Source organism: Gymnogyps californianus, chromosome Z, assembly GCF_018139145.2.
Source record: "Gymnogyps californianus isolate 813 chromosome Z, ASM1813914v2, whole genome shotgun sequence".
Taxonomy (NCBI): domain Eukaryota; kingdom Metazoa; phylum Chordata; class Aves; order Accipitriformes; family Cathartidae; genus Gymnogyps; species Gymnogyps californianus.
In genome coordinates this window covers 81,860,757-81,876,093 of record NC_059500.1, presented here as the reverse complement: position 1 = coordinate 81,876,093, position 15,337 = coordinate 81,860,757, and the positions used below count along the sequence as shown (strand labels likewise).

At 42.0% G+C, this 15,337-nt stretch overlaps 1 protein-coding gene across 2 annotated transcripts in view; it reads left to right on the top strand.

Moving 5' to 3' along the window:
- Positions 1–15,337, top strand: part of DYM (dymeclin) — a 221,218-nt gene that overhangs the window by 174,400 nt on the left and 31,481 nt on the right. For both annotated transcript variants that reach the window (XM_050912965.1, XM_050912964.1), the window contains one exon: positions 5,747–5,929. In XM_050912965.1, coding sequence (XP_050768922.1) covers positions 5,747–5,929 — 183 coding nt within the window. The remainder of the gene's footprint in view (positions 1–5,746; positions 5,930–15,337) is intronic.

Below are 15,337 nucleotides of genomic sequence, written 5' to 3'. Positions count from 1 at the left end.
ATCGTCGTGCCATTTCAAGAGGCAGAAACGTCTAGCAGTTATTTAGCTGAAAGTATCAGTTAGCTGGAAAATTGCTGCGATGTGAGTGCACGGTGAGAAGTGGGGCTTTTTTAGTAGGCAGTAGTGTCCTGGATGTATACCCGTATTGTTGTATGCTGCATAGCATCATTCATATGGATCTTGCCACGTAGGAAAAGTTGCTTTGTTAGATCTGTGATTTTTAAAAAAGTTGCAAAGTAGACCTGGTTAGGCTTACAATTATTTGTTGCTTTGGATTGCGGATTACTATCCATCCAGGTAAAAAAGAAAAAGAAAAAAAAAGAATTGTTGCATTTAAGTGAATTCTAGCTTGCAATAAATAAATATATAATCATATTATAATACATCGTGTGGACACGATATGAGACTTAAGTTTGTGCACTAGTGCTTTTTAGAATCACAGAATGGTTTGGGTTGGAAGGGAGCTTTAAAGGTCATCTAGTCCAACCCCCCTGCCATGAGCAGGGACATCTTCCACTAGATCAGGTTGCTCAGAGCCCCGTCCAACCTGCCCTGGAATGTTGCCAGGGATGGGGCATCTACCACCTCTCTGGGCAACCTGTGCCAGTGTTTCACCACCCTCAGCATAAAACATTTCTTCTGTATACCTAGTCTGAATCTCCCCTCTTTTAGTTTAAAACCATTACTCCTTGTCCTATCGCAACAGCCCCTACTAAAAACTCTGTCCCCGTCTTTCTTCTAAGCCCCCTTTAAGTATTGAAAGGCTAAATTTTTAGCCTAAAGAAAACTGTAATTATTTCATTCCTCACCCTGAAATCAAGACTTCAATATTTCCTTGAATTCAGCTGTACTGTCACTGCTGGTAACTGGTGGCTGGCAGTTGACTGGTTAACCCAGCTCAGGTTGCATGGCCAGGATGGGATGCTGTAGCTGAGCGTCCAGCAGATCTTTGCCATCTTTCTGGGTAAATGGTCAAAAATGCAAAATGTCATTAAGAAATCTGTCACCATCCAGCTTGCATCCGTGCTGTGAAATACCCCGGGTACCACCCAGAAACGGGGCAGCGCTCGGCTTACAGTCTGTACCCGGGACCGAGGGTCAAAAGACGAGCTGGGCTCAAGCGAAGGGCTTCTGCGCGGCTCGGAGCCAAGGCAGGGGCAGGAGCACTCAAATGGCTGAAGTGAACATCGGGCTGCTGAGATCGCAGGCTTTAATTGCAGAGAAAATGGCTTCAGCGAGACTACCAGAAACCTTTAAAAGTGTTCCTTTCTCTGAAACTTAATACAAAGCTTATTGCATCGTGAAAGACAGGCTCATGTCCACCCTTGCTTATAAATGTCTCTTCATAACATCACAAGTGACTGAAATTCTGATTTTCAAAGGACTATTTTCCATATAAACTAGCATAAGAGGAAAGAAAACAGAAAGCAGAACAATTTTGTCTCGGTTTTTATTAGACAGTACAAGCCATGAGGGATGGTTAAGCAAAGTTAACCTGAATGACACATGGACATGCCTCCCTTTTTCTCTTAAGAATTGTTAACATTTAGAGGCTGGAGATTTGCATTCATTCATAATAGAACTTTTTTAACCCGTTCTCTATTATTATAAAAATTAAAATTAATTTAATGTCTAATTAAATTAAAAGGATGAGCACTCAGAATGTTCCGATGTAGGAAACAGAAGATGGGTACCGTAAATTAAGCAGGTTTTTGGTGAGACTGAGATCTTGCATCCTCCACTGACAGCGATTCCACTGCTTTATTTTTTGACGGGTAACCATGCCTGTAAGGAACCGAACTGGGAGCACCTGCCCAGGGTTTGGTGTTTAGGCTGCTTGACTTCTCTGATATTTTATAAGCCATATACTTTTCAACTGGTTTTATGCATCAGTGTCTTTCCAGCAGTATGCAAGTATTGAATTCTCTGGAAGTCTTCGCCCAGGAGGATGTCATGCTAATTACTAATGATATTGCAGTAAGGAAAGCAGCAGTATTCCAGGATGGTCAGAGATAAGGACATCCAGCTCTGCCCGTAGTTTGCCTTGGCTTTGCACATTTGTGCGTTCCTTGTTAGTGTTTATCAAACTCAAATTATTTTTCTCCAGATAATGTTCTTATTCCTGTGCTCACCATGTTTTCCACTGCATCCTCTCAGCTTGTTTCCATTCTCTTTTCTCTGGCATTATCCCTTGTTTGTTCCTTTTTCTTTTAACAAAAGAAAGAACTACCCAGAACTGTACCTGCATCTCTCCTAGCTGTCGCTGCCTGGTTTGTTCCTTGTGCAACTAGAACATCTAGACCAAGCATCTGGCTTTTTGCCTTACAAATGAAAATCTTTGCAAAAAAGTACCACATTTAATTCCTATCCTGAGAAGGAACCATGAGGTGGTTACCTAGGATTACCCACGGTGATGTTAGTGCTGTGCCTACGTTACCATCCCTTTTGTAGGCATGATTGCAGTCTCAAAAAGTTGGTACCAAGCTTTAGCTTCCACATTTCTTTTAATGATGGGTATAATTATTTCTATGGGCATAAACGAAAAAAAAAAAAGAGGGAGAGGGCTGGTACTCATCAGTATCAACAGAGGCAACTGAGCCCTGTTTTGTAAAGGAATATTGTAATAATTTTAAATGTGAATGCCACGTTGAATTTGTCAATTGTAAGGAATAGGAAAATGCCATTACTTTTAACTCCTCTCTTATTTAAATGTACTGTTTAATAGATTGAAACTTGTCTACCTGGCCCCCCAGAATCAATATCTGGCTTTGCTTTTCATATAACAGCTAATTCAGTCAAAAAAATAGTCTTACAAGGTTGATGTGGTAGTCCTTGTCTTGGCCGTACATGTTCAGCGTTTCAGCTGTGTTCAGCTGGTCTGAAAGTTAATACGCAGGGTGATAAACTTCTCTTCAACTGCGAAATGTTTTTGTAACCTTATTTATATCTGTCGTGACGCCATGTCTAGATGCAGAGGGGCTGTAGCTTGATACTGGTGATACAGAGCAACAAAAGCACACAGCATTTTATCAGCTCTTACAGCATTTCTCCATTGTCTCATCCAAATGCTGTCCTTGGCTTTCGGCTTGTTTTTTCCTGTTTTGAAAACTTTTAAGCCTTTACAAATGCTTTAATTGCTAATTATAGGAGCGTACAGCTCTCCAGATAACATATATGCAATACTGGGATTCAGTCCCACTTCTCTGTCTTTTATGGAGCTCATTCTTCTCAGAAATGATTTTTTTGGTATAGTCAGTTACGGGTAAAAATCTTCACTGTAGCTCCTGGTTCTCTTCATTTGGGTCCGCGATTCTTCACCTGGAACACTATAGCTGAAAAACAGACGGTTGGTTCTGTCCATCAGCTTCTAAAAACTTTAAATATAATTACTGAGCAATAACCTCTGGTAACTTTTAATTGTTTGAAGCTGACCGATAGCAGAGTCTGCCTTTTCTTGAAATGACATGTTTGGAGATGGTTAGCAACGGCTTCTGTTTAAACTAGCTGCATGCCCGGGTTTTAAGGTGAACATATTTTATTAAAAAGCATTTAGTTTTTGAAAAGCAATTGTGTGGCTTGTTACCTTTCTGGTAACTGGATAGATCTCACTTGATCTTGAATCATAATGTTTCTGCAAAAGTAATGCATTCTGTATTTTAGGATAGTGTGTCAGTCACCAGGTCATCCTGCTGCATTGGGAACAGAATTACACCAATGCTTAGAGCTTTTTAAAAGCCACTATGATATACCATATTCTGAATTCAATCCAAGTTGGTAGGCACGTACCAGTCCGCAGATGAGTTATCCAGGTCTGGATTTTTCTTCAGATCCCAGCTGAAGCAATTATTTCAGGTTTTGTCTAGTATTTTGCATGATACACATTTGACAGCATCTAACTGGGGTGCTATTTCGTAGCACGCTAACTAGGAAACTACAGACGGAGGAACCACCTGTGTTTTGAATGCAAGGATTGTTTCTGTCATAGAAGAATGCGATCCCATTGACAGACTAAGTAGCTGCGGTGATCAGCTTTGCAAGGAGTTCTGCCAACATTGTTAGCTACACTACAACGGTAATTCAGGTGGCTGAGACAAAGCCATTAAAAAAGAGGAGGAGATCCTCACGCTCGGGGAAAAAAAAAAATAACCTCCAGTCAGTCAGACATCATTGCTAAAGACGAAAATTTCATTGTAGCGTGTGCAGCAAATATTGTTCTTCAAACAAGAATTGCAAAAGGCTTTCATCACTTAAATCTCCTTTGTACATACAGAAGACAAGCCGTGTGGATAACCAAATTAGAGTGCTGCTGCGTTTCAGCAGCAGTATGAGGATGGCACTGCCTTCTCCACGGTCCTCAGCGCCGTGGAAGAAATGGAGGAGCGGGTTAGGGGAATGACGCTGCCTTCTGCAGGGCCGTATCCATTCTTGCAGGAGGAAACATATCTTTGCTTTCCATTGAAAGTAGCCAGAGCAGAGGGGTAGCAAAGAATTTTGCTCTTTGTATGAGTGTAACCAGGATAATGACAAGTTCCCATATTCTCTTCTGCCTTGGTAAGAACATATATCTGACAAGTGAAGATTCCTCCAACGCTACCTTATAGCAGAAAATAACTCAACTATGTACAGATTGACTGACAGTCCAATAAAATGCTGTTGCGAGTACAGCCTTGTTACGAAGTATTTAAGTGCCTTATGATAACTCAGAAAATGACTGCTTTGTAGGCAGTCGGCAAAAGGAAATGCCAGTGGTTTCAGCGTTCGTATTAAACTGAAAAACTCAAGCCGGTTTGGTATGATTCACGTTCTTGCCAGATCTGTAAAGTCTCACAGTCCAACGTTTGATGTGGTGGAGAGACCTAACGATACAAACAAAGTAGATTTGCCTTTTTGACTCTATCCCAAGGGAGGACAGACAGCTCTCCGGTCTGAACAACCGTATCAGGCATATCCTGATGTGCAGCCCAAGGAGGGAAATCCAGAAGGCTAGCAGGGATTCACGTGCCAGCTTGTTCAGCTTAGAAAGTATGAGTTTCAAAATCATCAGGAATGGTTTGTCAAAGGCAAGATGAAAAGCTCTACAAGTTTATCTTGAGCATTAAGGCTTTAGTGCACTACAAAAGGAGATTTTTCATTTATTACAAGTATTCTTCAATGCCAAAAAAATACAAAAAAAAAAAAAAGGCCAAGGACGAAGTCTGGAGAACGGTGGCAGATGTTCAAGGTGCAATGGGTTTCAGTCCAGTCAGTTTTCCTTCTCCTGTCTTTGCTTTTCTCTTTCACCAGCCACTTTTTATTTTTCTGATTTTTTTTTTTTTTTTCCCCCCTCTCTTCCTCTCCCTGTCCCTCCGCCCCAAGCAGGGGCTCAACAGAAAATGTATTAAATTAAATGTATGCTGAAGTGCTTTTACTTAGCATAGGAAGGGTTGAAAAGACTAAGTTCACTTAACCCTTAGTGAATTTGGCTGATTACAGTATGTTAATGCTTTTTGGCATGAGAAGATGGCTTCTGTTGAGAGAACCAAGCTATGAGGCTGAATACTAGCGTGCAATGCATTTCGGTTGAAATTTTGGTTATTACAGGAGAAAACAGATCTCTTTCCAGATACAGGCATGCCAGATTTGCTCACCATTGAGACGTTAACCAGCTAATAGCTCCATTAGTAATAATTACCTGTGCGCTGTCTTTATTACCTAATATATTTTACAGTGGAAAAGGGCACACTAACCTTTTATTCCTTTCTTAAAGGCACAAGACCTGAATGTGATCGAGGAAGTGATCCGAATGATGTTGGAGATCATCAACTCCTGCCTGACAAATTCTCTTCATCACAACCCAAACTTGGTGTACGCGCTGCTTTACAAGCGGGATCTGTTTGAGCAGTTTCGAACTCACCCTTCCTTCCAGGACATAATGCAAAATATAGATCTGGTGAGTGATACATTATTTAAAGGATGCTTACACGTTGCTATTTGATCTCTTTATCCTTTTGAGAGGTGGAAAATATTCATCATGTCTATCAGTTTCTTTTAGAAAGTATTAAAATGTTGAGTTTCTTTCCCCTGTTTTCTGAGCCTCCACTGTGACTTATTCTGGGCAACATCTTTAACTCGGCAGAGCCAGGGGGCATTTGGGATGCCTCTGGTAAGGAATTCCCAACCTGTGACACATCTTTCATTCCCCTAAGGAAGCACAGCGTCAGCTTCTCTTAACTGCCCCTTGTTAGAAGCCTGTCTTTCACGAGAGAAAAAGCAGATTTTCATCATCAACCAATCTTTTTCTTTTCTCTTACTCCCATCACCAGCCTATTAATGATTACAGGGAATTTTTTTTAAATAGCTAAGAGCAGGCATTCAGCTGCCTTATTCCCTGGGCTGTATCTGAATGTGCGTTGCTTTCACCTGCAAAGTGTCTCTCCACAGCAATCCCTTTGGGAAAGTAAACATTTTAGAAGAAAACAAAAGAAAATAGCTGTGGATCAGAAGCTGTTACCAGGGTGGCTCTCCACGGAGTATGACTTTGGAAAACAGTTGTTAATTAATTACTGCTGCATCTGATAGTGGCTTTCATGTTCATATTGAGAACCCGAGTAATGATTCCTGCTAGAAAATAACAGATTTTAAGTGCAAGAAATGGTCCTCTGTCCTCTAGTCAGTATTTGCAGAGCTGAGCAATGCTTGAAGTCACGCTATGACCACTGGATGCAAAATACTGGAAAGGGAGGCTGAACAGGATGCTGAATTTCTTGCTGCAGTGAATAGCGCATTTATTTGGTGTGAATAAAGATCTGCTGAGGTTCTGGTTTGATCTGCTTTTATTTAAAATATTTTAAATATTACAGAAGATTGACAGATTTCTGATGATCCATAAAGGAAAGTAATTTTAAATGTCGCACTGAAATCCTGCTCTGTACCTATCCCTTCCTCTTCTGTTCTCACTTCATATTTTCTGGTCATGCAGGAGCTTGGAGAGCAGAGGATTCGGAACTCAAAACTCTCCAAACTTTTGGCAGCTGCAGACTACAGCTAGCAGGATACTGCCTGGATGATTAGGACAAGATGTCTTCAAGTTGTGTAAAGAGAGGATATGGTGCAGTGAGGATAACAGTCGTCTTCATTCCTGACTGAGATAGGGACCTTTTCTGGTTACTTGTCCAGATCCAGGAAGACTAGTGGTGGCCAGATCCTTCTGCATGACAGCCCCGTGCCTCCCACAGATAGCAGCACGTCCTTTCCTTTGTAACACTTAAATGTAGGTTTTCCTCAACAATTTAAACAATTCCTCCCCCAAACTATTTAATATTGGGTTACGGCGTAATGCCAGTTACATTCAGAAACTATTTAAAGCTTTCTAAGGGAGCATGTTGAATTTTTAAATAGCTCCTTTGTCAGAGAAGCGAGGATGTCAAAAAAAGATTTTTTTCTTTTTTTTTTTCTTTTAAATGTACCTGTCACCAGCTGGCAAGTGCTGAGAGCTGTCAGGCTTGCAGATCTGAACAAAAGATTAGGTTTAGCTGACTCCTCTTCTACCCTGTCACGTCCTCCACTTCATACATGGTATCGGCAGCACTACCATCCCAGACAGAACCCGTCTTTTTCTCGTGTGCTGCCACCAAAATGTTTTAACAGGTCTTCCTGTCCCTTGAAAAAGTGGCAAATCATGTTAGTTTTACTATACGCATGGGGGGAGCTTGTCTGGGACCATGTGGGCAGTATCTGAGAAGAATCAAAACGAGATCCTGGCTCCCAGACTTTGCTCAGGCTTTTCTCTGCAGTAATGGAGGTGGGAGCTCCATCCTTACTGCCATGCAGGACGATGTGAATGTCTGAAATGTAGCTATGCTCCAAAAGGAGTCAGAAAATAGCAGAGAAAAAAAATCTTTAAAGATTTGGCTCAATAACTTCCTAAACTGTATGTTGCTGGAAGCTGGGAGGGTGTATTCATGGGGAGGATCTCCTTATTCTTGACCTGCTCTTACATTCTTATTTAAGCACCCATCCCAGCCTGCTGTGAGAGACAGAATAGTGAGCTGGCCAGGCTTTTCGTGTGGCCAAGGCTGGTTGTTCAGAGGAGGAAGGATCCACCAGCTTCCCATGTATCAGGGAGCTCTGTTGGGTTTCACGCTGCTGTGCTCAATGTAATTTGGTGGCCCAAAGCCTGTAAATCATAGGTGTAAATGGTAAATGTCGCAGCTTTTGGTAATGGAACGGTGGGGAAGAGAAGTTACCTTTCTGAAGCTCCCAAAGCACATCTGCAGGGGCTCTGCTGCATCCTGACTCCCTCCATTGGTACTTTTTCTGGTCATTACAGAGCAAAGTACGTTTGGATTGTCTCCACCCACGCTACCGTGGAAGCATGAGTGTAATTTCCATCATCAGATGCTACTAGAGGTTCACATGAGCAGAAAGTGTGTGTTATGCTCTGGGTCACTGTGACATCCCTCTGTGCTTCAGCAAAATCCTCCTTACATTGGGTGTAAGATTCTCTGATCCTAAATAAGTCCAGATTTGTATTTCATACAGAACTACTAACAGACAGCATGGTAATGTTCTATACTGAAGAAATCTGACCAAAATACAGAATATGTGCAATCTGTAATGAGTTTTGGACACCAGAACAGTTGCCAGGTTGCCTTGTCAAGAATGTATAAAATGGATCTGACATATCTTGAGTTTAATACTTACTGTTTTTACTCTGTTGCACATAATGTTCTCATAAACCAAATAGGAAGCACGGAAGAGGTGAAAATGCTAAAAAATTGGATGCAAAATTAGTTGGAAAATGTACTGAGAAGGTAGTAATGAGTAGTTGACAGTCCAGATAGAAAGAGGCATCTGCTACAGTCCTGTGTGGGTATGCAAAGGGAGAATAGCCCAGAGGTGTCCTCTAAGCCTCCTCATGCTGGCAACATGTTAGCTGGATTACTCTGGGTTTAGAATCACAGAATCATTTAGGTTGGAAAAGACCTTTAAGATCATAGAGTCCAACTGTTAACCTAACACTGCCAAGTCCATCGCTAAACCATGTCCCCAAGCACCACATCTACACGTCTTTTAAATACCTCCAGGGATGGTGACTCCACCACTTCCCTGGGCAGCCTGTTCCAGTGCTTGACGACCCTTTCGGTGAAGAAATTTTTCCTAATATCCAATCTAACCCTCCCCTGGCGCAACTTGAGGCCGTTTCCTCTCGTCCTATCGCTTGTTACTTGGGAGAAGAGACCGACCCCCACCTCGCTACAACCTCCTTTCAGGTAGTTGTAGACAGCGAGAAGGTCTCCCCTCAGCCTGCTTTTCTCCAGGCTAAACAGTCCCAGTGTCCTCAGCCGCTCCTCATAAGACTTGTTCTCCAGACCCTTCACCAGCTTCGTTGCTCTTCTTCGGACACGCTCCAGCACCTCCATGTCTGTCGTGTAGTGAGGGGCCCAAACCTGAACACAGGATTCGAGGTGCGGCCTCACCAGGGCCGAGTACAGGGGGGCGATCACTGCCCTAGTCCTGCTGGCCACACTATTGCAGATACAAGCCAGGATGCTGTTGGCCTTCTTGGCCACCTGGGCACACTGCTGGCTCATATTCAGCCAGCACCATGGAAGAAATTCTGGGGAGAAACAAGAGCTGTGGCAAACAGGACCTCTAAGGACAAACAGAATGGGTGCTGGTTAGCCAAAGGAAGGCTAAAGGTGATGTGATATTTTTCGAATAAAACGCTGCTGTGAAAGGAAAGGGAATAACCTTTTTCACATACTTGTGGATTCGCAGGTCATAAGGAAAGACTTTCTAATGTTAATAATAACGAAGCACTGTGGTAGGTTTCCAGGGACTTCAGCGTTGGAGACTTCTGGATAGCAGACGTTTGGCAGGATGACACTGGGGCAGAGGACAGAGCAGAACATGTCTGTAGGCGCACGTAAATATGGGGATGGCTCTGCAGCTCCACCAGCTGCTCAGACCAGAGCGGCGATTGCCCACGTTAACTGCGCTACAGACTTGGTCACAGTAACTATGGACTTTCCCTCAGGATTTGGACCATTCAGTTTACCCTGGAGATAACACGTAACCTCTGTGTGCTTCATCGTCGAGGCAAAAACGGGTGAATGTTTAAGGGTCATCAGTGTATAGAACACTTTTTAATTGAAAACTACTTATTTGCCTCTGGGTTTTTTTAAATAAGCTAAAAATCACCATTGCCAGCTGATTGGGAACATATGGGAACAGTTAATGCTGTACAGAAGAAACTGAAATCAAAATACCTTCTGTTTCCTATTAATTTACTTTTCATTTTAGAAAGTCATCTTAATAGGATATTGTGCATCTTGTTTAGCTAAATGGGATATTCTTCCTCTGGATGGTGAACAAAGAGGAATGCTATGGTTCCTGTTCTGGCCTCCTGCAGAAATGTTTCAGCTGTGAACTATCTATATGCCTCTGTTTCAGAGGTGGTCTGTAATTTGGTCAGCAACCTCAGATGTGTCAGGAATTTGATAGAGACTCTCCGCTAGTAATTCCTAAAGATGAGTTTGGTTCATGGCCATCGTGAGAACTCATTGGCTTTCATTACTTTCATATTTCCTATGAGCTAGTGATAGATACCATGTGGTTGAACAGGCTTAACTAGGAGCTGCTAGAATTTTGTTTGCAAAATAGTGTGATAGAAATCAGGAGGTCGGGAGCAATGGTTTAGTGATGCAAAGGATTCGATTGATGCAATTTCCTACTAGGAATTTAATTCTCCAAAGACATTTCCCTGCTAGATTTTAAAATCAGTTGAGTTGGCTTGGCTCTGGCATAGCAGCTCCTGTTTCAAGACCTGCAGGACTTGCAGTGGACATGAGAACTAACCTTTCATGGTTTTCTTTACAATGCCCATAGAAAAATCTTGATCCTGCTGATTACTAGAGCCTGGCTAAAAACTGTAAGTGATTTTTTTTTTTCTTTTTTCTTTTTTTTTCTCCCCGCTCCTACCCACTTTCTTTGCTGGGACTGGGGAGATGAGGAGAGCAGAGTACCTTGGGAAGTTCATGTGTCTTTGAACACGCTCCTAGTTTCAAGGTGAATCTGAAAAACTTCAGTACTTCAAGCTTGCTGATAAGCCTTTGTGTTTCTCCTGCTATTGAATCCCCTGAAGCCATTTTGTCCCGTCTTAAATCAGCGAGGGTTGGCTTTGCCTCACTTTTGCTCCAGGACAGAGAGTATGACTATCGGCTACTGAACATAGCTGTGATTTCTGTTTTCCTAAGGAAGCTACTTAGCTGAAGTGCTAATCCTGTGGTACTTTATGACAAGAGTTTTGTTTTCTCCTTTTCTTCTCCTTTCAGTGTGCCGTCAATACAGCGTGTTATTCTCCCAGTGACGAACACGGCTGGAAATGTAAAATAGCCAATGTCAAAATGTGCGTCTCTTTGTTTTCATCACTTTCTGAAGGAAAAAAAAAAAAAGACGAAAAAGGCATCAGAACTTTTTCATTTGGTGCCAAGTTATTTTTTTTTTTCCCCTCTTTTGCAGAGTTAACCTTGACAGTTGCGGGCAGAGGAGGCAGCAGCAAATCGCGCTGTTATTTTTAGCTGGAGGAGAAAGCGAGGGAGCTGTAGTGTTAGTTAGGCAGTGGCACTGCCTGGGAATGGGGCTGGGGCATCACAGCACTTCAGCATCCACTGAAAAAATCCAAGTGGAGAAAACATCTTGTCCTTGATAGCTCTGCTGCTTGGTGCATGCTACAGTAAATAGAAATTTTTCTTTACTTCAGCCTTTCAGCCTTATTGAAAACAATAGATGGGTGAAATAATAGACATTGTGGTTATTCCCTCACAATCTTAAAAAAAAAAAAATCTGTAAATGGCTCTTTTAAGTCATTGTGGCTTTCTTGTAGCACTTTTAATCTCTGGAAATATTTTGTAAATTTATTGTTTAGAAAACAAAAGGACTAAAGATGAGTCTCTCAGGGAAAATTGACCTCTTAAATGGAAAAGCTTTATGAAAACCGATTTTGGAAATCACTATAGTAAACAGGTTTTGTTTAGAGATCTTGATTATATTAATGGTATATTAATACAAAGCCTGGAAATCCTTGAGCTGATGGTGACCAAGCCATGTCGCTGCATGCCCATCACACCACGTGGTTGGGCGGCTTGCACAACCAGAATTAGGCTCTCTGCACAGGGCAAGGCGCTGTAGATACACCGTTTTATCTGGACGCTGATAAGATATTCCTGATGAGGGGTTGTCTAATCCAGGATTAGACATGCCTTTTAATCTCTGTTAATATGGAAGCCAGATTGGAGAGAGAGCTTTTTAAAACGGGTTATGTTCCTTGCGTGGAGAGGGCCTTTCAGCACACAGCATGACTTGGATACAAGTAATTCACAGCGACTCGTTAAGTTTCTTGTTATTCTTCTTCTTAAGCCGTCTTTGCAGTTATTTTCTGTTTTCTTAGACCAGTTGCCCAAATAATTCATGAGAAAAACAATTTTCAGAATATCAAAAAATGGACACCATCTCTCAGCCTAGTTCGTTTGCCCTGCGATCTGCTTATTTCTATACATTACAGTAATATGCTCAGCATTGGGTTTTGAAGCCTGTGCTAAAACTTGAAACTCATTTAATATTATCCAGCCAATTTGCTTTTTCTGGTTCGTTTTCTTTTTAAGTGGACAAGGAGTTGAAATCTGTTAATTTTCATTATTATTTTAAACACAGCTCTGTTACTTACGTGTGGAAGATAATTAAAGCTCTTTCAAAGGAAAAGGCTACTCTTCCGTAATATTATATTAAGCTTTTATGTTTTTATATTTGGGCAGATTACTAGGTAAAGTGTTAGACCTTCTGCTACAGAAGAGGTGGGAGCTTGGGCAGTAGGGATGCAGTGCTGGATGCTTTTGGGTTTTACTACTGATCTAAGGGTAATAAGCAAATGCCTCTTTTAGGATCTCCTCTGTATAACTCATCTTTTTTTTTTCTTCCTTATTTCATTGGGGTACTCATTGGGTACCTGAGTATCTCTTTAGGATATTGTGCTCTCAGGGTTAGGAAGAGAATTACTCCAATACTACTCCAATTCTACATTGTCTGAAGTAGTAAGGCAAATAACGCTTAGAGATAAGTGTTATTATTAAAGTAGATATTTTTAATTTCGGTCATCAACTGCATACCAAAAATAGCCATTCAACGTTCTGTGAAATGCTAACATAGCCTGAAAATATTGGAAGCCTGTCTTGCTTTTGTTCGTTGTGAAATATAACTCAACCAAGTTTAGTACCTTTACCACAAAAACATAAAAGTCTTTTAAAAACATGTTAAGATTGGAGGCTTTGACTTTCCAAAATAGGAAACGCCAGAATTCAGGTAGTATCTGTGAGCTTCATTCAGGTTTTTATGCGTATGTATTATGATAGTATTTTATCCTTTTGATTAAAAGCCAAGTATTAAATTTTGCTTTTGTTGTGGTTGAGCAGAACTTGAGCTAACAAGGCAGCACTAGTGGGATGGATTCTCTGCGTGAGCCTGCCCTGGGCGAGGATAGGTTTCACCAGTGATTACTGACATCAGAGGAGTGTTGAAATGCAGGAAGATGTTTTTTTCTTTCGAAGTTTGTGGGCAACTTTCTCGTTCCTCTATGAGCTGTGTATCCTCTACCAGCAATTTGTCCCAGACTCTATGCCAAACCCATGTCAGCCTCGCTCCAAGGTCCTCACGCTCTTTGCGCAAGCTGTTTCTTGCCGTTTTCCTCTGTAGTTTCTGGTTCCTCCCTCCAGCTCCTTTGCTTATGAACTCGGCACATCTTCCTACTCCTGGTTTGGTTTTTTTTTTCCAAGGATCAGAGATCACAGCGCTACCTGGGTCCTTATCTGTAAGAATATAAAACCTACCTGCAGCATCTGCCAGAGGCAGTGAAATTCTCCCTTCTATTCAAGTATGGAGATAATTGTAAGGACAGTACAGAAGGTTAAACCTGAATTTTCTCTTGACTGATTTCCATGCTTTTGTTGTTTAAAACAAAACAGAACAACAAAAAAAAACCCCACCGAAACCCCACGACAACCCCAAAAAGCAACTTCCAGCAAGGGTCATCTCTCTCTATCTCGCTCGCTTGGTGCTTCAGTTTCTAGAGAAAATTGCTCTGCGATCCAGCAAATCTACCTGCTCAAAACAAGGGCTAGGGTTTTGGGGATCACAAGAGAGGAACAACAAATTTGAATCTCACAGTAAGCAAGCCATCAGCTGTCTTTGTTTTATTAACAGCAGTTGAGCTGGGAGGCATAATTAGGGTAATGGTTTCTGGCTCCAGCTGTGTCTCACTACAGAACAAAGAGAGCTCAGCAGAGATTTTGTAGTATAATACACTTTTCCCCCCCTCCCTTCTACTCAGAAGAATTAACAAAGATTACTCGATGTGCTGGAGGCTGTGATTCAGATACAAGTGGACATTAGTGCTTTTCAGAGGAGAGCGTGTCTGAAGCCTACGAGACGTTGGGGAACCTACCCAGCAGCACGGGCAGCGAGCGAAAGCTGTGCTTGCCTCCAGCCAAGGGTGCTCACGTGTAGACAGGCTCTACCGAGTGGCTCTGACCATCTTGTGGTACTTTCAAAGGACTCTTAAGTAGGTGTTGAAATTTTGCCCCTTACCCTTTTTGAGTTGTTTTGAGTTTCGGATCTCCTGCGTGACTGATGAGTTCCTCTGGGATAAGGGATGGGGTTTACAAAGTGTGCTCTTTTGGGATGAAAGGCGCTATAGAAATGGAGGTTTTCTGATGTCCCACATGGAGAACTGCCGGTGGGATGTCTGCTTCTGGTGTGACCTACTGAGCTTGGAGAGGGATAAAAGTTAAAGCCTGACCTAACTGTGTTCTAGCTAACAAGGACCAGCTGGGTCACAGAAAAGGGGGTGGGGAGGGAAGTATGGTGAAAATCAGCTTGGCCTCACCAGGGAGATGTGTGGAGGAGGAGAGCATTGAGAGGGAACGTACAGGTCCTTGGGCCTGGAATCTGTGATGGGGAAGGTACATGGGGCACTTCGGGTGGTTAATTTGGGGAGAAGAGGAGCTTTGTCGGCTTTTTTTTTCCCCCCTCCTCCAATTGCTGTGGCTTTGAACGCTACAAAACCCCCAGGAAGTCATGTAGGCTCTTGTAGTTGTATTGAGATATTTAATAGTTGTCTTAAAGCCTTCTGTCCGGGAGTCTTTGAAACTATAAGGATTTTACTTTAATGCTTGAAAATGACAGTAAATTTCTAGCCCAAACTATAAAAAGTAGACTGGAAGGCCTCAAAAATCCTGACGTGCAGAAGTACTGAGAGAGAGAAATACAAGCATATGTCAGTGCACAGTACTGGAAAATGTAAATT